The sequence below is a fragment of the Zalophus californianus genome, chromosome 14 (assembly GCF_009762305.2).
Source record: "Zalophus californianus isolate mZalCal1 chromosome 14, mZalCal1.pri.v2, whole genome shotgun sequence".
Taxonomy (NCBI): domain Eukaryota; kingdom Metazoa; phylum Chordata; class Mammalia; order Carnivora; family Otariidae; genus Zalophus; species Zalophus californianus.
The window spans coordinates 13988792-14011882 of record NC_045608.1 but is presented as its reverse complement, the minus strand read 5'-3'; the positions used below and the strand labels follow the sequence as shown (position 1 = coordinate 14011882).

Here is a 23091-nt window from a genome sequence, read left to right as displayed (position 1 = left end):
CTCTTCGCTGTCATTTCTACATGACTTTGGACAACTAACTCAACCCCTTCCCAGGCTTCTCATCTATTGAAGAGTAACCATGAGGATCAAAGGCAAATATATATATTTATATATGTGTGTGCATGTGTGTATACACACACATACATGCATACATTAAGAGCATACTTGTTCAATAAGTGTCTGCTATGTTTAATATTTTGGGATTTTTCTTCATTCAACAAATACTCATCGAGCACTTGTTGTGTGCTTATGATAACCCTGGGGGTACACAGTCCACTCTTCTTAGTGTTTCCCCATTAGGGTTGCAGGCAGTCTATGGAGTACAGATGTTCTCTAAAGTTTTGTGTGGACCCATGTCTTTGATATTTAATACACCACATTGGCTTTATAATGGTTTGTAATGTGGCCAAATCAGTCCTTTGGGGCCTGGAACTAGTCGATAGTTACAAAAATGGTCAGAAAGGACACCCTTGGAGGCATTCCCCTTCCAGTGAGTCTGTTGTGGGGACTTTGGGAGTGGCCAGGACAGAGAGCGCAAAGATCTGTGCTGGCTGAGCTCCTGACATGTGAATGGAAAATGTTTGTAAGACACAGAGAGCCAAAGGCCGCGTGACAAGTTGAAACGGTGGCTTCTCAAGATGGGAGAGATAAGAGATGAGACTGTGCTTCTTGCCATTTGATTTCTAGGCTATCGGTGGTTTCCCCAGGGAGACCTTTGGTCTCGGGGGTCTTTGATCATGGGAGATGAAACCAGGCAATTTGCAGCTAATGGGAAAGGTACCCCCTCCCCTCGAGGAGGAAGGATTTCACTTCGAGGTTGGCTTCCAAAATCCAGGGTCTTGTGGCTAGACTTCTCAGTTGGCTGCATTTCCCACCTTGCTTTGGAAGGTGGTATTGAGCAATCCACATCAATCTCTCTTTTGGAACTTCACCCCCTCCCTTGTTCCTTCTCTCCAGCACAGGCCTGATGAGCTGGTGATGCCCAGAGAATAGTGCACAGGAGCTTGCGTCATCTCGAGACACATCTAGACACATCCACCAGACACTTCTCCTCCCCAGTCGGCCTGACCTGTTGCTTAGGGACACGTCCCACGGCTTCTCCTGACGTCTGCCTGATCGACCATCACTTCCTAGAGAGAACAAGGAGGAAGGCAGACGCGTGAAATCATGCCACCAATGGCCGGATGGCAGTGAGTGGGTGACGCCGAGTTGACGTCAAAGACGGAGAAGACGAACCCAAGAACAGCTCATTCTTGAGACTCCCCGAGGCCCCAGCCCCCAGCTCTTCCTCTCAGCTCGGCGTGAAGCCTGGCTCCTCCTGGTGAAATCAGCTTGGCCTGACATATTTTAAGTCTTCGGACCCCTGGATACTAGACATCATGGAGAATCAGGTGTTCAGTGTTCAGCAGATCCAACCCAACGTCATTTCTGTCCGCCTCTTCAAGCGCAAGGTTGGGGGCCTGGGCTTCCTGGTGAAGGAGCGGGTGAGCAAGCCACCCGTGATCATCTCCGACCTGATCCGAGGGGGTGCCGCGGAGCAGAGCGGCCTCATCCAGGCCGGCGACATCATCCTCGCGGTCAACGGCCAGCCCTTGGTGGACCTGAGCTATGACAGTGCCCTGGAGGTGCTCAGGGGCATCGCCTCTGAGACCCACGTGGTCCTCATTCTGAGGGGCCCTGAGGGCTTCACCACTCACCTGGAGACCACCTTCACTGGGGATGGGACCCCCAAGACCATCCGGGTGACACGGCCCCTGGGTCCCCCCACCACGGCTGTCGATCTGTCTCACCAGTCATCGGCCAGCAAAGAGCACACACCGCCAGTGGATGGGGCCCCAGGGCCTGGCAATGGGCCCCAGCATGCCCAAGACAGTGGGCAGGGAGCCAGCTCACTCTCAAATACCAACAGCCTGGCTCGCAGACCCCTCGGCCAGGACCCTACCAAGAAAAGCACTGGGGTGGCTCTCCAGGACAGCCAGAACAGTGAACTGCTCAAAGAGATAGAGCCTGTGCTGAGCCTTCTCACCAGTGAGAGCAAAGGGATCAATGGAGGGGGACCTTCCAAGGCAGAGACAAAGGATGCGGAAGTCCAGGTAGACAGGTAAGTTCTACAGATGCGTGCGTGCGTGCGTGCATATATGTGCTATGTGCAGACATGTTCTGCGGCTCTGTACCAGACCCAGGAGACACCCTGAGCTGTTCCAGACACACACAGTCACATCCACTCGACCACTCTTGCCTCTTTCCCTTAAACCTGCAATTGTAAGAACGGAATGGGCATAACTTCTAGCCTGTATCTCTAGCCATGAGACCCAGAGCTAAGAGTCAGGGTAGCTGATGTCGTGTCTTCCAGCAACCCCTCAAGGTGGGTACTTTTGGGATCTACAATTCACGGGGCAGAAGACTGAGGCTCAGAGGGAAGGGGGCTCTCCCAAGTCGTCCAGGAAGCGAGAGGCGCGTGTCCATGGTAGCCTTGGCATAGGGTGAGTGCCAAGGTCCCGGGAAGAGAGCGGGGATGAGCTGAGGCCTGGGTAACCCTCCGCCTAAACCAGCTGTCTCCCTGTGACAGCCGCTTGGGAGCGAGGAAGTCCCTTCCTTTAGGAAGGGACTGGAATCAAAGTAGAGAACTGGCCCCAGGTCCCCCAAAACAGTGGTCTTACTCATATTATATAGGAGCTAAAGCTAGAACATGAAGACCTGGGTCCCGGCCCCTCTGCATTTGCCAGATTGGCATTTTCTGATTCTGGAGAGGAAAAGAGCAGGCGATACAGTGGGTGATTCTAACTCCTTCTTTGGGGAGGAATTGGCAGCTGAGCTAGGGGGTCAGAGAACAGTGAGTCCAGAGATATGAGAGGGAGGGAAGTTTCTCTCTGCCCCCTTCTGCTCTCATCTTAGATTAGCACTAACCCTACAGCCCCTACTTCTTATCCACCTCCCACTACAGAGGAGGCTCAGGTGTGGGGCCACCCGGAAACCCAGGCCAAGATTTCCCAACCCCCTCCCCAAGGACCCCTGAGTGTCTGGAGAGCCTTTAGAGGTCTCCATGATATCCCTCAGGGACCTGGATTAAAGCACCTCTCCAAGCCCCTGCACTGATGCATTCAACAAATGTTCATTGAAGACCTACTGTGGCCAGACACTGCTCTGGGCACCAGGGATGAAGCAATGAATGGAACAGACAAACCCTCTGACCTTGTGAGTGAATGAAATAGACAAGCCCCTTGACCTTGGGGAGCTTATGGTGTAGTGGAGAAGACGAAGAATAAACGAGATAAAGATGTTAAAATATGTAGGCCATCAGTGATATGTGCTAAGGAGATAAATGGAACAGGGAAAGGGTCAGGAAGTATTGGGGAAGGTGAATTTTAGAGAGAGAGAGGCTGGACAGGTCTCAAGGAAGGTGACATTGGAAGACCCGGAGGAAGAGGAAGAAGGGCGCCTCGAAGCTTTATGGAGGAGGGACATTCCAGGCAGAGGGAATGGCAGGTGCCAAGGTCCTGAGGTAGGAGTGTGCCTGATGTGGTGGAGGAACTGCCCGGGTTCCAGTCTTCTTTCCTGATGAGTCAGCCCCCAAACTGCACTTTGCGGGGGGGAGCTCAGTCTGTGGCACCCCACCTCAGCCCACCGTTGATTCCTGGAGCTTTTCTAACTTATCACACCTGGGCAAAAACCAAGCCAATTCCAGCAAGACCCCAGGAGGGAAGATGAGCCTGTGTCAGAAGCCCCCAGAGGTCCCCTGCTCCCCATTGAGCTCCTGTCCCCCAACCTGCTCCCTTCTGTCTTCTGCGCATTCCTGGGGGCAGCTTGGAGTGTCCCCCATGCTTTTGGTCCCATCTCTGCAGGAGACAGAGAGTTTTGGCCCCATTACCCAGGACATGGTGTGACCCTCTTGGTGGAGCAAGTGGCTGGGAGCCCCTATCGTCCCGACCTTCCTTTCTGGAGCTGGAGGCCAGGGTGGGTCCTCGGGGCTGTCCTGGCTTGCGGAGATTTGGGGCACAGTTCACCCACAACTAGCATGGAGACCCCCACTCCAGGCAAGAACCCAGTCCTCGGGGGGCTGCCACCTCCCAGGGCTCCCTACAGCAGCGCACACCGTAGAGATGACAGTCTTGACGTAGCTTCTGGGAAGCCAACAACCTCCAAGTCCCATTCAGTGGCTTTAAATCCTAAAGCCGTTGTCGAGTCCAGATTGAATCACTGGTCTGGTTTTCCGGGAGACACCAGAAGTGCCTTCCTTCACAGATTCCTGGGCATAACCCCTTCCTCAACAGCCCTTCTCCCAGGAATTGCAGCAGGACCCTGAGTAAGAGTGGCATTCCCTGCTAGGGGCTGGATCTAGTGTTCCATACACTTGGTTCTGATTCTCAGCTGGGCGCGGGGCGGGCATGGGGTCAGGAGCGTTGGAATTCCCTGGGGCTTTATTTCAGCCCTACCCCAGACCCAGGAGCCTGAATCTCCCTGTGTGATATGGAAAAGTCCCCAGCAGGTCCCTCTCCCTCCCAGAAGCCAGGATGACCCTCTCCCAACTGACAGGGCAGGCAGCACACACAAGCCCAGCGCAGGACACTAGGCTTGGGGGAGGTCATGAAATATGAAGGACTTGAACAGGAGCCCTCTTATCCACCAGGCCTGAGGGGCCTCTCCAAACACCAACTCAGAAAAGCAGCCTTCATTTCCCCGAGGAGGGGGGATGGCACGCTGGTCTGACATGGGATCTCCTCCAGCATACCTATTTTCCCAAATTGGGAGGCTGCACCTGAGCTCTCAACCTGCCCTCATCCATCACAACCTCCCCTCCAGTGACCAAAAGGAGCAGAAAACACTGCTTTGGAGGAGGTGCCGTTTGGAAGAAAGTGACTCAGGGCAAGTCCAGGGCTCCATGACCCCTGCTGAGGGAAACAGTTCTAAGGATGAGTATTCAATACTAGTGCGTATTCCCCTGGCTCAATCACTCACACCTGTGCTGGACCCAGAACCCGCCCCACCCTCCGCCACTTTAACAAATATTTTTAAATGCCCCCTTTACTAAGCAGGAGCTAATTCATGGATCATATAACCTACTCACGCTTTACATTTGTTAATAAATATAATGCCCTAACTATAAAATAAAGGAGACCAAGAATAAAAGGAATTTACAGTAGGTACGCCTGGGTGGCATAGTCACTTGGGCGTCCGACTCTTGGTTTCGGCTCAGGTCATGATCTCAGGGTCGTGGGATCGAGTCCCGCGTCAGGCTCCATGATCAGCGGGAAGTCTGCTTGGGTTTCTCTCTCCCTCTCCCTCTGCCCCAACCCCCTGTGTGCTCTCTCTCTCTCTCTCTCTCTCTCTCTCTCAAATAAGTAAATCTTTAAAAGAAAAAAAGTAACTTATAGTAACAGAAGCTATAATGTAATATATCAGTGCTCGGATATCCGCCCCTGCAGGTAGACTTAGCCCGCACACAAGTGTCAAATGCAGATTTGACACAAGCATGTTGTTTTGGCCGCTCAGACACCACCAGCAGTGTCGCCTTACTGATGTGATGATGTGATTTTCCACAGTGGTGACCGGACTCCCAGTAAAACGATGTCCTGTCTTTACCCAGTGGTTGCAAGAACGGAAAATTCAGTGTATTTTAAAGCCACATTTATATGTAAGACCAAATTGGGATCTTGGCTCAGGAATCTCAGCTTACGTTGGATCTAGGTGGATGTCCAAAAGTTGCGTGGCAGCCAGGCCCCTTCTTCCTTAGTGTGGGTTTGTCCCGGGCACTACAGGATGTCGTTTTTGGGGTGGGGGTCGAGCTGGCTTCTGGATGGCCAGGTGACGGTGAGGCTGGCCGCCCACCAGACCTGGAGCCCCACATCCTGGTCACAGGCAGCAGTCTGTGGCTTCTGGGGGGCCAAGCAGAGGCTGGGGCCATCCCTGGTTTTCAGCAGTGCCCTTGACTTTCCTGTTCTCTCGGCCTCGTTTCCTTTCTTCCCTCTTTCCTCTTGGACACAGACCTATTCTCCTGCTTCATCTAGTTCCTTTCCCTCTCGGGGCATCCCTGGTCCTGTTGTTTGGGGGTGCTGGCCCTTCGCTGGGGGGAGACATGATGGTTAGTCTAGACGCAGCCTCACCCTGGATCCCAGGGGGAAGGTGGGCCTGGCGGGTAGTGGCAGCATGTGGGGTGTGTAAGGAAGGGAAATCTGGGGGCTTCTGGGACCTTCTGCCCTTGGGAGCGGTCACTTTAAAATGCTGCGTGTCAGAGGATATCCAGGTTGTTCAGCTTGCTGCCCTGAAGGAGGGTTCTAAAGAGGCCAATGTCCCTGGTCCAGCATCCATCTGGACCAGCCGGTCAGCCTCGCCCTGCACTGTGATCACTTCCCTTCCACCTACAGGGTACTCGGGTACTTACAGAGTACCTTCCCAACAGCCGTGTCTTCAGAGCTGGGGTGAATTCCGCTTCCTAAGTGGGCTGTGTGGTTTGGGCCCCCTTATCGACAAGAAAACTGAAACTCCGAGAGGTGGAGCAGTTTGCCCAGAGTCACACAGCACTGGCCACAGGGTGCTGTCTTGCTTCTACCTAGAAGTCTCTCTGTGGGCATCTACAGTTAAAGAGAAACCAAGCAAGAGAATGTGGTTGGAGGCACAGAAGTCAATTGCCACCCTAGAGAATGAGCTTAATTGGGGAGAGGAGGTCTTCTGTGACAAGCCTGTGTTTTATGATCATGATGCGGGTCAACATGTACTGAGCACTCCATGTGGGCCCGGCCCCATGCAAAGGTCTTGACATTGATGAATTCATTTGCTCCTCATAGCACCCCGTTTTCCTAATAAGCAAACCAAGGCTCAGAGAGGTGCAGTCACTTGTTCCAGGTCACATAACTTGCAAGAGACAAAGCCAGGACTTGACCTCGAGCCCAAGCTCTTGGCTGCTACTAGCATAGATAGCACTGTTGGCCACCCTGTACTTGACCACTAGCCGTCAAGTTGCTGAGGACCTTGGAGTATTTTCTCAGTCTGGAAGGGAGAGAGAGATGAGAGATAGCACCCCTGGAGAACTGATCTCAGACCAACCAATGAGAGCATTGACTCCAGGACGGTCTGCAGCGAAGGAGCCCCTCTCTGGCTGCACTTGACTCATGACTTTGATTCACTCTGTTGGCATTGACTCCAACAACCAACCGCCTTCACGCTGAATGTCAGTGGGAGTTTTCATTCTCACCCTGACCATTTGAACACGAGGGGCTTCCCCAGTCCATCCTTTCTTGGGGAAGGGAGAGAAGCCCTATTTATAGAGTTGTTACTCTTGCTTTGCCCTCTCCCATCTGTGTCCCCACCATTTTGTCAGATGGGCTCCCAGCCCCTCATTCTGGGGAAGAGCTATGCAATAAGCCCACCCAGCCACCCGCTCACCCCAGACGGCCTGTAACCAGGGGACTTCTCACCATCTTTCATTCAACAAATATCTACTGAGCATCTATTCTGCCCCAGATACTGTCCTCGGAACTGGAGATCCACTGATGAGCCTCTGCCATTATGGAGTCATAGGCAAGAAATGAATAATAAACAGGTAGACTCAGGCAGTCGTTTTAAATAGTGACACATGCATGAAAGAAATGAAATAGTGATTTGAAGAAACATGGCTTGGGGTTAGGTAAAAAAAAAAAAAAAAAAATTAGATCAGAGAATCAGAGAAGGCCTCCCTAAAGAGGCAACATCTATACTGAGGCCAGAAGGTACGAACCATGTGAAATCTAGGGAAGGGCATTCCTGGCAGAAGGCACAACAGGAGCAAAGGCCCTGAGGCAGGAACAAGGTTGGGATGTTCAAGGAACGGAAAGAAGGTCTGTGGGACGTGAGCATAGTGAGTCGGAATAAAGAGCTAGGCAGTGACATCACACACGTGAGCCGGGCCACTAATCCCCCGCCCCCACACCATCCCTGCCCCCGCCGCCAAATACTCACTGTCTCAGTCTCCCCTGCCCCTTGCTGCAATAACAAAGACCACACATGTGGTGGCCTAAAACAACGCATATTTATTCTCTTACAGCTCGGGAGGTCTTGGGTCTGGAGGCTCTAGAGGTGAATCTGTTTCCTTACCTTTTGCAGCTGCTAGAGCTGCATTCCTTGCCTTTCTTGGCTGGTGGCCCCTTCCTGCCCCTTCAGAGCCAGCATGCAGCATCCTGCTTCCGGGGTCACAAGGCCTTCCTCTCTTATGGCAGATCTCCCTCTGCTTCCTTCTTATAAGGACCCATGTGATGGCATTTAGGGCCCACCCACTTAATCCAAGATAATCTCCCCATTTTCAAGATCCTTAACTTCATCACCCCTGCAAAGACCCTCTTTCTACATAAGATAACATAACATACATGGGTTCCAGGGGTTAAGGCTTGATGTCTCTGGGGGCCATTTTCATCCCACCACACACATCCAACAAGCCCCAGGGAGCAATACTATGGCCAGCTCCTGGAATGGCCATTACTATGAGGTCTCACTGGACTGGGTTCAGTGACCTTACTTCTAGTCTCTCCTTTGCCACTCACCAGCTACATATTTTAGGAAAGCCCCTAGACCTCTCTGGGCCTCAGCTTCCCCATCTGTAGAAGTAGTATGTGGACCAGATAAGCCCTAAGATTCCTTCCAGAACTACCATTCAGGTTCCTCCTTAAGGTCAATAGTGAGCATGCTCATCACAGGCCAGGCAACTGACCAGTACCCCAAAGGTATACTGCTCCATTCGACCTCTCCAGAACATCATTCCAGGGGGAGGAGCTCAAACGTCCCTTTAAGTCACAGGTCACAAACTGGGGATTGAGGATCACACCCAGGTCTCCTACGAGTCTTATTAGGAGGCCTACAGAGCTTTCTGAAAAACGATTTTGTGGCAAAATAGAGAAATCAAGAGGTTTCGCAATAAAACCGATTTCCAGCCTCTCAAAAATGAAGAGAATATCAGAAGAGCTATTAGCACCAAGTCTATTCGTGGGGAGACAGCCAGCCTCGGGGAGCTGGGCGGGGCCTAGCATGGGCTCTCCACTTCCCCAGGATCCAAAATCAGCCAATCCGCTCAGCCTGGATGCTGTAAACACTGGAGTTTGAGGGTCCTGCCCAGTTTTTGTGATGTGAACACTTACCGTCCCGATTGTTGCTGAGCCCAGAGGCCCTCACCTCACCTCTCAGCTAGAGCATTGCGGTAAAATTCCAGCTCTCAAGAGCCTGCTTTTCTCTTTGGTCATCTTCCCCTACTCCAGCACGATGAGATCTAAAACAGAGCTTTGCAGAGACCCCCAGACTCATTTTTCCAAGCCCCTCAAGTCTTCCTGCTTTAACTTAGCTCCCAACATCCGAGACCAGGTGGAGGATGGACGGGGATGAGAAGGGGGGTCAGGGCATAGTATGGTGTCTGAGGAGAGATGCAGCAGGCTTCCTGCCAGGATCAAGCTGCTCCTCAGTGGCCTCCTTGCCTGGTTGGGGCGGAGCAGGCGGCCCCTACCTCCCAACTGTGCCCTACGCACAGGCCTGGGCCACCTGCTCCCCATCCTGGGTACTCGCAGTTGGTTGGTGGCCAGCACTGGGCTGACCAGCAACTGTGCAAACCTCCTGTGGAGTTGGCCCAGGACCCCCACACCCCCCGCCTGAGAGTCCAAGGCTTGGCCCCCAGGAAGCCTCAGTTGGAAGGAGCTAGCAAAGGTTTTCAGAACGTCTAGAGATGCCGAACTGACTGTTAGCTTGGGTATGATTGTCCCACTAGCGAAATGGAAGAAAAGGGGCTTTAGTTTAGTCCTTGCCAGAAAGCTTGGAAAATGCTTGCCAGGTGGAAGGTAGAGCTCCATGCTTGGTCTCAGGAGGGGAAAGAAGAGAAGGAGCTGGGGGGACATTGACATTTCTAACCAGGAAGGAGCCTTGCTGTTCACTGCTAGAGTCAGGCCCAGAGCCCTCCCAGGAGGATGGGTCTTCAAGGAAGTCTGTGGACCATGTGGGGTGCTTTTGACAGTGCAAATTCCAGGGTTCCCCCCCTAGACCCACTACTTCAGACTCTCTAGGGGGCAAGTTCAGGGGGATTTTAACAGGCCCCTCAGTTGATTCTGATGCCCCCCAAAGTGTGAGAACTGCCAAACATGACCACACAATGGCTCTGGGGATCCTGGTCTACCTAGAAGGCAAGCCCACTGGAGGGTGGCCTATCCGAGGGGCTGAGGATGCCTGAGAAGAGGTAGAAGCCATATAGTGAAGGTGGGTTCTTCAATCCCATCTGAGAACAAGGGGCAACTAGTGAGTAAATCCTTGTAGACGTAGAGATGGGCATAGAGCAAGGATGGGCGAGACTGTGGAGGAGGCATGAGGTCGGGGTCTTCGGCCACACCTAAGCCAGAGCTTCTCACTAAGGAGGAGTACATTTTGTTTCCTCCCCAAAGGGACATTGGGCAATGTCTGGAGACATTCTGAATTGTCACAACTGGCAGGCACTGTGGAGGGGAGAAGGGTGTTATTGGCATCTAATGGGTAGAGACCAGGGATGCTGCTAAACATCCTACAGCGTCCAGGACAGCCCCCCGCAACAAAAAAATGATCCAGCTCTCAAAATATCAATAGTTCCAGGTTGAGAAACCCTGATCTAAACTGAAACCACTCCAGGCAGCTGGGCAGGACCAACATTCATGAGTACTGACAAAGGAGAGTCACCCTCCAGGCTTCTAAGAAGTCAAGACAGACCCTATCCACCTCCATCTATGGGCTCCCAGTATATTTATTTAAATGAAGAAATGATACATGAAAGTGACCAGGTTCTCATTCAACAGATAAACACATTCAACACCTCTACTGCATTTGGAGGGAAAGATCAATATCTAAATTTGAGGGTCTTCACCGGTATGAGGTTCAACCAAATGTCTCCTCCACCACCCCCTTAAGCCCTGTTCTCAGTGACTCTCAGCTAGGGGATCAACAAGAAGGAAACATCTGACTTTCAGGCTTTCTTCACTACTCGTTGGTGGTGTGACCTTTGACAAGTTACCCAATCTCTCTGAGCTTCAATTAGTTAATGAAGTTAATGAAGACACACATATTTAATTAGTTCTGTGTGTTAGGCATTTACACACATGACCTCGTTTAACCCCCAGGAGAGGAGGGGTGTGAAGTGGGTGTTGAAGGTCAAGTAGGAGTTGGTTCCCAGCAGAGGGAAGATGAAGGGGCATCCCAGGGAGGTCAAGGATAAAGGTAGGTGCGGACAACAGGGTGCTCCCCGGGAGGAGGGAAGAGTGAAGATCAGGGCTGAGAATGATGGGAGGTGGGAGTCTGGAAGGGAAGCAGAGAAATCCCCAAGTCCTGTGCGCTGTGAACATGACATGACATCTCCGAAAGGGTCTGAGTATCCCTGCCTGTGCCCCCCAGCCCCCAGAGAACGTGCTTTTTCTTGGCTAAGAGCTGTGTACGCCTTCATTTCCCAGCCTTCGGAGACATTAAGGCTTTGAGGGGCACTGTCCAATGCTATAACCACCAGCCACATTTGGCTACTTATACTTAATTAAAACTAGACAAAACTTCGGATTCGGCTTCTCATTGACCGTGGGCACATTTCAAGTACTCAATTGCCACATGGAACCAGTGGCTATAAAATTGGACAACATGGATATAGGATGTTCCCATCATCACACAAACTTCTACTAGACCATGTTGGCTTAGAGCAATCTTGGCTGTTTCATACAGAACCAGCATTTTTCCTTTTTCTGTTTCTGTCTTGTCTGATCAGCCCATAAACACAGTAGTAAGAGGAACAGCAGGTGCCACACAGCTAAGGGCTATAAACTTTACCTCATTTAACCATTGCTGCAACCCCATGAACTAAATATTACCAACCCTGCTTTAGAGATGAATAAATGGAGATTCAGAAAGCATAAGTATCCAAGATATGCAAGGTTGGCACAGCTTATAACCAGCAGAGCCAAGAGTTGAACCCAATGCCACTCAACCCATAGCCCACACTCTTAACCAGCAAGCTACCCTGCCCATAGGAACCCATCAAACAGCTAGATCCCAGGGTGAGCAAATTGGCGGCAATAAGCCAGATATTTCCCTCAAAGCTGATTATCACTGTCAGACTGGGAGCTAGGAATCTACTGAAATCTACTTCTGATTTTGCTCCTGGGTGAACGGAAGCAAATTAGCTCAACCTGGATGTTCCCCCTGGTCCCCTATTAAATATATTCTTTATATTTAGCTCATCACACAGGACTCTTAAATAAGTTTGTGTTGACAAAACACTTCAGATGCATTATTTAAACAGAGGTGTTAAAGGCTCTTAAAAAAGGAGGTGGTGGGGGAGAGGAGAAAAACAGCTCTCCCTGAAGATTCACAACAGACAGGCCATGTGAGCCATTTCAGAGTTGCCTAGGTAATTGTTCCCCGTAATTTTTGCAAACTGGCCTCGTTCAGCAAGAGATGTTGGATTACTTGCTCTTTAGCCTCTGGCTTAGAGTAACTACTTTTTCCTGTCTCTGTTTAAAAAAGGAAAGATCTGGGCCAAGCATCAATCAGACCTAGTTTCAAATCCCAGCCCTTCTCTGTGCTTACTGTGGGACCCTGGGAAACTTACAGAACCCCTCCGGGCTCAGTTTTTGCATCTGTAAAATAGGGCTTTTAATGTCTTTTGAGAGTCAATGAAGTCACTTCTGTGTCAGCACCTGGTATGTTACAGATGCTCGAACACCTCACCTCTGCTGAATCCCCATTTGTAGTCATGTGATATCATAGGATCAGGCATTTCAGAGCCGAGAGGGAGCTGAGTGGCATTTAGGGCAGCCATCTCACAGACAATCCCTCTGTTTACCCCACGTAGGGAAACCATTGGCTTGCGAAATGGCTGTCATCAAGAACCACTCCCTGTGTGTTTTGGTGACATTTTCAAGAGGGTAAAACAGAATGTTCCCTCTGACAATTGCAGAACTCTCCACGCAGAAGAGTGGAGGTGGCTCTGACGCAGGCCACCAGCGCTTTGACACAGCAGGGAGGGAGGTCTGGCTGGCCCCGAGGGAGCAGCCAGAGGGGCCACTCAGGGCCATGCCCTCAGAGCCGGAGCCCTGACTTCCGAGTGATCCCAAATGACTATCAGCACCAAACTAGGGGTCAGGGGAAATGATGGGACCGGTATTATAAATCCCTAAAGCTGGGAAAGTTAGAACAGAGGACTAGGTAAGGGTCAACCTCGACACCTGAGACTGAAACCAGGAGGGACCCCAGAGCAAGCCGCAGTGCCCAAAGCTGGGGAACAGACAGATGCTATAGTCAGAGTAAAAGTGGATAGGAGGGTTAAAAAGAGGCCCATAGTCCCGAAGCAGGAGGGCAGAGCTCAGAGGGAGGAAGGACAGAGGTGAGGCGGGGCTGGTCAGAAGGTCTGGATTTTGAGGCAAAGTCAGTTCCATCACAGCCATGACCTCTCTCCATCTTAGAGGATAACCAGGTGGTGGAACCTAGCTGAGACTGTCTCCTCCTGAATCTGAGTTCAAGAGCAGAGAGCCAGGAAAGCTTTGCAGTTAAGAAGTCAGCATTTAGAGTCAGGAACAAGTCTGGGTTTGAATCCCAACTCCACTGTCCGTAGCTGTGTGACTTAGGCTAGTGGATTAACCTCTCTGAGCCTCAGTCTCCTTGTCTGATGATGATTATGAGGATTATGATTATAATAATGAAGATGCTAATGATGGCGACAGTGGAGGAGGATGGTGATCCTCGTAGTGATGGTGATGATGATGAATAGGATGACGTAAGGAAAGTGATGATGGTAATGATGAGAGTGATTATGGCCATGGTGATGGTGATCGTGATGGTTATGCTGATGAGGAGAGGCTGCATGGTGATGATCACGAGAACGATGGTGGCAGTGGTGGAGATAGCAATGGAAGTTTGCATGGTGATGGTGATGGTGGTGGTGGTGGCAGTGGTGATGATGGTGATCTTGGTGATGGTGGTGGTGGTGATGGTGATGATAGTGATGTTGGTGGTGATGCTGGTGATGGTGATGATGGTGGTGGTGATGGTGATGGTGGTGATGATGGTGGTGGTGGTAGTGGTGATGATAGTGATGTTGGTGGTGGTGGTGATGGTAATGGTGGTGGTGATGATGGTGGTGGTGGTGATGATAGTGATGTTGGTGGTGATGCTGGTGATGGTGATGATGGCAGTGGTGGTGGTGATGGTGGTGATGGCAATGGTAATGGTGGTGATGGTGGTGGTGGTGATGATAGTGATGGTGGTGATGATGGTGATGGTGGTGGTGGTGGTGATGGTGGTGATGGCAATGGTGATGGTGGTGATGATGGTGGTGGTGGTAGTGATGGTGGTGATGCTGGTGATGGTGATGATGATGGTGGGGGTGGTGGTGATGATAGTGATGTTGGTGGTGATGCTGGTGATGGTGATGATGGTGATGCTGGTGGTGGTGGTGATAATGATGCTGATGAATGTTGATAATGAGAGCCTCCACTTCAGAATGGCTGTGAAGAGTGGGCTGTAAAACTGTGACCCTGAGCATCTTAGTGTCTGTCTTGCTTACAGCATCTATAAAATGTGGCTAATATTCATCCCTGCCTCATAGAGTTGTCACAAGGATTAAATTAAAACACTTGTAAAGTGCTTAACACATAATAAGTGCTTAATAAACACTGGCTATCATTTTTAATAGTCTTAATATTTTTGTTGCTCTGTTCCTCTCATTTTCAGAATCATTTCTGTTTCTCTTGGTGAGGTGTCATTAGTCTCATTATCAGTGTTTATTCAGAATTAGGATGACTTATCACCCTGGCCCCTGGGACTTGTTTTCTCCCCTATCTGTCCTGCTTCCTACATCTTAAGTCATCCAGTGGGTCTGCCGGGAGATGAGCCTTCTGTGTTCCTAGATCTTTGAAATGGGGAAGTGGGAAGGGAGGACCAAAGCCATGTCATGGCCATCCGGAAGTGATGTCCACAAAGGTGGGTGCATGCCCACCATCAGTGCCGACATCAGTGACGATGGGGCTGCCTTCCCACGTGTTGCTGGCGGTTCTGCCGAGCAACAGGCTGGGCACCCACAGCGTGCTGGCTCCACGTAGAGTCCTGTGGGTGAACCGTGGAGGTGCTGTACAGACTTGGGACTTTTAGAACAGGGCCAGCAGCCTGTCCCTCCTGATGTCATGCCTTTCTTACTTCCTCTTCCTTGCCTTTCAGAGGTGTGGACAGCAAGTCACACAAACCGCTGCCCCTCGGCATGGAGAATGACCGAGTCTTCAGTGACTTGTGGGGCAAGGGCCATGTGCCCGTCGTCCTCAACAACCCATATTCAGAGAAGGAGCAGGTAAGTGGATGGTACCAGCTTGGCTCCCACACTCCATGGCTCCCTGAACCTTCCCCCGTGTAAGGATGAGGGGAGGGATGCCAAATGTCAAACCATGTTGGGATGGAAATGAGCCACCACAGCTGGAGAGCTCAGGGGCACTGAGGCCAGGAGCATGTGTCCTGGGATCCGGATTTTGCCTTTGTTTTGCTTTGTTCGTGATCTTGCCATTTTTCAAATTTCAATTCTGTTTCCACCAACAGAGACACTCCCATGCCATTCACATCCCAAATTTAGCAGGTAAAGATACATGGTAAAAAGGTTTCCTCTCTCCCCTAATCCCAGCCACACAGTTTCCCTCCCCAGAGGCAAGCGATATTTGTCATTTCTCTGGTTCTTTCAGCAATATTTTATACATGGACTGACAAATACACACACACATTATTTTCACACAAATGAGAGCACATTATACATATTGCTCTGCGCCTTGCTTTTCACTTATCAGCATATCTTGGTGATTACCCCCCAATTCGTAGGGGAAGAGAGTCCTGGATCTTTTTCACAGCTGTATAATATTCCATTTTATGGTTCCCCCAAACCTACTGAGCCAGTCCTCCATAATGGACCCTTAGGTCATTGCCAATATCTTGCTATGATATTGCTGTAATGGATGACATTGCCTAAATGTCTCACGTGGCACATGGGCAGGCTTTTCAATAGCATAAATTCCTAGAAGTGAAATTGCTGGCTCAACGATCATATGCATTTGTGACTGGGGCAGAAATTGAGAAATGGGTCACCGTAAAGATTGCCCCGATCCTACCAGCTAAGCAGGAGAGTGGTGGTGTCCCCACAGCCTCACCAACCTAACATATTATCAAACTTCTCAGTCTTTGCCAGTTTGCTGAGACGTGTTTTGACAGCTGAGTCAGTATTGTTTCTGAGCATGGAGAGATTTGGCTAGGGATCAGCAGTGCCTCGTTCTCACCTGCTTGGGCAGCTCACGGACCAGGCCAGTGTGACCCTATTAAAGCATATGAATTTCCCACCCATCCTCTGCACTGCAGTGAAGTACGGGAGGAATGATGGGTGGGAGGTCAGAACAGGGAGATGGCCCAGGTCACTCAGCAAGGTCACCTTCTTCTCTCCACCTGCCTCCAGCTCTGGATGGCATGGCGCAGGTTGCCAGGTTCTGTCTTCTCATACATCTCTATGGATGGCATCTTTCGCTACCAGCTCACCTGAGCAATGACCCAAAGCCTCACTACATAGCCTTCTATGGGGAGGATGGGACATTCCAGAGCCTCAGTGGGGATTGCTTTCCTTAGCTGCTGATAGCTGGCCAGGAAGATAAGGAAGGACGTCAGGGATTCTGTGGTAGGTCAGACCCATGCCCCCTCTGGCTAGTCACTCACCCTCTTGCAGCGGCCTCTAGGGTCGCTTGGAGGAGAAGCACCTATGTAGACATCTATTACGCTGTCCTCAGAACTCGGGGCCACACTGTGAGCATGAGGGGGCTATTTTCCATTCATGATTAAGTGAACAAATGAAGTTAACATTTGTCTTTGTATTTTCTTTCTTAACGGAAAGGAAAGCGGTATTGCCATAATTCAAATCCTCCCAAGACAAAAGAAGAACAGAGACAGCCTCAGGCTAGATCCAGGCTCTGGATGTGCTTTGTTAGGTCTGCACTATAGTGCCCTAAGGGACAATTTGTATTTGTACTTTGAATTTACTGCCAATGTTTTAAAATTTTATATAAATATCATATTCACAGCTTCTCTTAAAAAATGTGGACACACTGACCACCTCGAGCCTGTATTCTTAGGGGACAATAAACTGCCCAGACTGAGTAGCAGCTGCTCCTGCAGACTGAGCATGGGCTTTCCAGTTTGCCACAATCCCCGCCACTCCCTATCGTGTCCCTCCCCTTAAGACCACTGTCTGTTGTCACTTTTTATAACATTAGTGCTATTGATTTTCTTAGGATGAAAGGGAAACATTTTTCTATCCATGGCTTTATTATAAGCGGCAGGTAGAGATAGACCAGGAGGTTTGTATGTTTCAGGAAACATGAGAAAGATTTCATGTTTTATAAAAATGAAGAATATTCTTTTTTTAATTTTTTTAAAATTTTTTTAAGAATATTCTTTTTTAAATTTAATTTTATTTTATTATGTTATATTAGTCACCATACAGTACATCATTAGTTTCTGATGTAGTGATCCATGATTCATTGTTTGTTTTGTTTTTTTGTTTTTTTTTTTTTATTTGACAGAGACATAGCGAGAGAGGGAACACGAGCAGGGGGAGTGGGAGAGGGAGAAGCAGGCTTCCCACCGAGCAGGGAGCCCGATGCAGGGCTCGATCCCAGGACGCTGGGATCATGACCTGAGCTGAAGGTAGATGCTTAATGAGTGAGCCACCCAGGCGCCCTGATTCATTGTTTTCATATAACACCCAGTGCTCCATGCAACACGTGCCCTCCTTAATACCCACCACCGGGCTCGTCCATCCCCCAAACCCCCTCCCCTCTGAAACCCTCAGTTTGTTTCTTGGAGTCTATAGTCTCTCATGGTTCGTCTCTCCCTCCGATTCCCCCCCCCTTCATTTTCCCCTTCCTTCTCCTAATGTCCTCCATGCTGTTCCTTACGTTCCACAAATAAGTGAAACCACATGATAATTGACTTTCTCTGCCTGACTTATTGCACTTAGCATCATCTCCTCCAGTCCCATCCATGTGGATGCAAAAGTTGGGTATTCATCCTTTCTGATGGCTGAGTAATAGTCCGTTGTATACACGGACCACATCTTTTTCCATTCGTCTGTTGAAGGGCATCTCGGCTCTTTCCACAGTTGGGCTACTGTGGACATTGCTGCTATGAACATTGGGGTGCATAGGGCCCTTCTTTTCACTACATCCGTGTCTCTGGGGTAAATACCCAGTAGTGCAATTGCTGGGTCATAGGGTAGCTCTATTTTTAATTTTAAAAAATGAAGAATATTTTTGCGTGTTTAATATGCAGCTGAGTGTTCTGTCTTGAAATTAGCCAGCCTGCTTTGCTAATTTACCTTACCTATCTACCTGTCCCCTCCAGGTATCAGAGTTTGTAACTGCTGGTTTGCAGTAACTCCTGAGACCTGACTCACAGAGACAAAGCAGAGGATGCCTTCACCCCACCAGAAAGACCCTTAAAGTCACTGCTGAATTCTAAAGCAATGGCAGGATGATGGCCATTTCCTTTTATGCTGTCCACCTCAGTTAGACTGTGATGGCTTAGAAACCATAACCTTGAACTTCAAGCCCGAGGAGTGGGGTTCTCAATATTGGGAATGGGGCAGGAGTGATTAATAAGACCCCTGGTCCCCTTTACAGAGATCCATGATGCAATGATCAGTGTCTTAGGTTGGACAGGCTGCGCTAATTCCAAAATTCCATAAACTGGGTGGCTTACAAACAACAGACATTTATTTCTCACCGTTCTGGAGGCTGGGAAGTCTAAGATCAAGGCACCAGCAATTCAGGGTCTGCTGAGAGCCCACTTCCTGGGTCATGGCAGGGGGAGTCTTGCTGTGTCCTCACATGGCAAAAGGGGCATCTCTCTGGGGTCTCTTTTAGAAGGTGATCTAATCACTTCCCCAAGGCCCCACCTCCTAGTACCCTTACTTTGGGGATTAGGTTTCAACATATGAATTTGGGGTGGGGGGTCTCAAACTTTCAGTCCATAGCCATCAGGGAGAGGTGCTGAGAACTTGCCTTAGGGCCCACTTAAAAATTGCTTGGAGAAGGAGAGAGGGTGCTGGGCAAAGGAGGAAAAACTACATCTTCCTGAGGTTAAGATAGGAAGAATTGGGTGCTCCTGGATGCGTGACATACAGATCGGCCATGCTGGGATGTACATTCTCTCCCTTATCATCGGCAAATCCTCGGTGTCGTCTATGACCAAAACCACCGGCCAGCAAGATCATCCTGGCTCAGTTGTCTGAGACTCAGTTTTCCAAATGTGTCTCAGAAATACAGCTGGAAGAGGGTAGAGATCCAAGGGCCTGGTTATATTTGAGTCCCGGCCTCAGAGCTAAGGGAGCAGCCCTGTTACTTCCTGCTAGACATCTCCATAGCCACAGTCCTGAGAAATGTTTCCCGGGCTGAGCAAATTAATAGAAAACGTAATGTTCTTCTTTCTGTCCTAAAAGACCGGCATATATGCTTAGCCTCTTCTCTACATGCTCAAAGCCACTTTACCTGGAGCTCCCGGGATCGGCTTCCTTCCTCCCAGTTGTAACCCACATTTGCTACTTTTTTAGGCATCTGCGGGGGGTTAGCATTGTTCATAATACAAAGAGAGACCCAGCCACTACCTGCTTTCCTGAGTCAGGAAGAGACAGAAGGAAGTAAAAGAACAGCTGGTCCGCATTTTCCCCAAGGACTGGGCCAAAGGCAACAGAGTCCAGGTGAAGCAGGGTGGATACAGGCTAGACAAGAAAAAGAACTTCCTGATTCAGAAGACTGGTAGCTCCCTGAAGGAACAGTGAGGTCTGCCCCATCCTTCTTGATTCTCTCCTTTGTCCAGATTCAAGGAAAATCAGCCATAGAAACACCCTCTCTTCAGTCTCTGGAGGCTGAGATGTTCATCTCTATCTAGTGGTGCTTTCTCTTACTAAGGGTCTGATTCAGCAGCAGGTATGGCCACTGAAACTCAAGAACACAGTGTGTGAATGACTATAATGCTAATCTTTTTTTTTTTTAAGATTTTATTTATTGGAGAGAGAGAGACAGAGAGAGAGAAAGATTAGAAGCAGGGAGGAGAGGGAGAAGCAGGCTCCCTGCTGAGCAGGGAGCCCGACATGGGGCTCCATCACAGGACCCTGGGACCATGACCTGAGCCAAAGGCGGATGCTTAACCAACCTGTGTAATGTTCATCTTTAACATCTCTTTTCCCAAACTATCTGGCCTGGGCTGGTAGAATAAATCAGCTCACCCATCACCAAACCTTCACCCAGCACCTGCCATGTGCATAGCTCTGGGGTAGAACCAAAGATGAATAAACATCACCCTCCCTGCCCTTAAGCCCTTCACAGTGCAATTAATCCTAAAATACAAAGGGACCCAAAACACTGTGGGAACATCAATACCTCAGCAGGTATCAGGAACTGTTTAGCTGAAGAGGTAACATTTGAACTGGGTTTTGAAGATCACGTAGGAATTTGTCTAGTAGGAAAAGGTATTAATAGTAAAAGTAACCGCTGTGGCAGGTGTACGATATACTGCGTTTTCTTTTCTTGCTAAGGATCATTGTCGGACCTCTGAGGTTGTCTTTAGTGCTGATAACACCAGGGACACATAATGAATTTTGACACCATCCTAAAGGCCCTTGGCATAATAATCCTCTTTTTTTTTTTTTTAAGATTTATTTATTTATTTATTTGACAGAGAGAGGGAACACAAGCAGGGGGAGTGGGAGAGGGAGAAGCAGGCTTCCCATGGAGCAGGGAGCCCGAGGTGGGACTCCATCCCAGGACCCTGGGATCACGACCTCAGCCGAAGGCAGACCCTTAACGACTGAGCCACCCGGGCGCCCCGACATAATAATCCTCTTAAGTGAAAATGCTATCCTATGTAAATGACTTGAGAAACTGCTGTTGGTCCCTTCTCCCTGCAAAACCTCAGCATTTGAATCAAGCCCTTCTCTGCCTCCCTTTTTTTTTTTTTTTTTTAAGATTTATTTATTTAGGGACGCCTGGGTGGCTCAGTCAGTTAAGCAGCTGCCTTTGGCTCAGGTCATGATCTCATGATCCCAGGGTCTTCAGATTGAACCTGGGACTGAGTCTGCTTCTCCCTCTCCCTTTGTCCTTCCTCTCACTATGCGCGCGCGCTCTCTCTCTCAAATAAACAAATAAATAATTTTTTAAAAAGATTTTTTTTATTTATATATTTGAGGGGGGAGAGAAAGAGAGAATCTTAAGCAGACTCCATGCCCAGTGTAGAGCCCGATGCGGGGCTCAATCTCACGACCCTGAGATCATGACCTGAGTCAAAATCAAGAGTTGGTTCCTTAACCGACTGAGCCACCCAGGCGCCCCTCTGCTTCCCTTCTTATGAAGCAACTATTTTCTTACTTGCCCAATTTGCTTTCCTAAGGGAGGAAAGGGTGAATCGTGTCCGGCTTCGGGGCAGAATATCTATTTCCAGATACTAATTAAGCATCAGTCCAATCCTTCGTGGATGCGAGGGAGGGTCTTGGGCCTGGGGGAGGTAGGATTTCCAGTTGGGGTTCCCCCCTCTTATTCAGCCCGCTGCCCCTCTCTCCAGCCTCTCGCTGACACAGGCGATTAGGTAATCAGATAGATGACTGTTACATCAAAATCCCCCTCCCCACCGCCACCACCTCATCCGGAGCCTGGCTTTTCCTCACCCCTGGGGACGTGGGGCTTGCTGGCTGCTTTCAAAATGTCAGAATCTGTTGAGAAGCTTTCCTGTACTCCGAGGTAAGTGTCAGCATCATCCCAGTGCCTGGAGAGCCCCAAATTATGAGGCGAGTGGAGGGGGTGTGCTTGTGGGTCCCCAGCGATCAGAGGATCAGAAGCGGTCAGGGCGCCTCTCCACCCAGGCATGTGCCCCAGCTGGCCAGCCACCCGGGTGCTGGCTTCGCTGAAAGCCAAAAGTAGGCAGCCAGCCCCAGCCGGGGTGCGTCTCAATGAAGGTAAACCAGCGACAGTCCCTGCCTCTCAGCGACAACCTAGCCTGCTGCCAGGAATCCTGGGCATTAATGATGGCAGGGTAAAAATAACAATAATGCGGATCCCTGTACCCCCCCTTGTGGGGGTGTGGCCATTCGAGTCCTCGGACTCCCTACCCGCAGCTCTGGGGGCCGCTCCGGTTGGGCCTCGTCCTTCTGGTGACCTTGGTCAGACGAGTTAGCATCTGCGCGGAGGCTCCATTTCCTAACAGGCTCGTCCAGTTGTGTGGAGGTGAGGTGTGAAACGACCGCGTCTATAACAATGGTAGCTGATACATTGTTGAGCCTTGTCGGGCGCGGTGCTGAGCACTTCAGGTCCCTGGTCTCAGTGAACCCCCCACCCCAACCCAATGAAGTACTATTGCCCCCATTTTACAGATGACTAAACTGAGGCACAGAGGGTTAGCTTGAGGAAGATCACATGACTAGTGAGTGGCAGAGCCCCAGAGCCCACTGTTAATTCTTAAAGGCCAGGCACAGAATAAGCGCTCCAAAAATGGGCGTCATTACTATTATTGTTGTTGTTGCTGTTGTTTCATTTGGCTGATTATTATATGGCTCATTTAGGTATAGTTTTACTGCTAATTGTTATACGGCTAATGTGAGGCAGATAGGGCAGGGAGCACCATCCCTCTTCTACAGATGACACCCTTGGGGCCTGGAAAGGGAATGTGAGCAGCCGCTGAGTCTTGGGAACAGAGCCACACCGCTCTCCCTCTGTGACTCCGTCATCATCCTTGTCGATCATTCAGATTGAGGTAGCGTGCATCTTTCTGCTGCAGGGGGCCAGGCTCTGGGAGTGCACAGGGGCCAGGAGTCGGGTCTGCAGTGGAAAGGCCAGCCTTTGAGGGCCTGAATCCCACACCCAGCTCTGTTGCCTGTTAGCTGTTCATTTGAAGATAGTCATGTCACCTCTCAGAACCTCTGTTTTCTCCTCTGAGAAATGGGTTACCATGAGGACTCCGTGAGCCAGGAGATGTGCAGTGGCCTAGTCCCAGTCAGGCACCAAATAGGTATTTACTAAATGTTGCTCACGATGGAAGGGGGTCAGATGCGATCACTGCCCTTAAGAAGTTCACCATCTG

General features: G+C 50.1%; 1 protein-coding gene across 1 annotated transcript in view; it reads left to right on the top strand.

Annotated features, from left to right (window-relative positions):
* Positions 1 to 1379: 1379 nt before the first annotated feature.
* Positions 1380 to 23091, top strand: part of NOS1 (nitric oxide synthase 1) — a 79909-nt gene continuing 58197 nt past the window's right edge. The window contains exons 1-2 of the mRNA XM_027577102.2: positions 1380 to 2101; positions 15163 to 15289. Coding sequence (XP_027432903.1) covers positions 1380 to 2101; positions 15163 to 15289 — 849 coding nt within the window. The remainder of the gene's footprint in view (positions 2102 to 15162; positions 15290 to 23091) is intronic.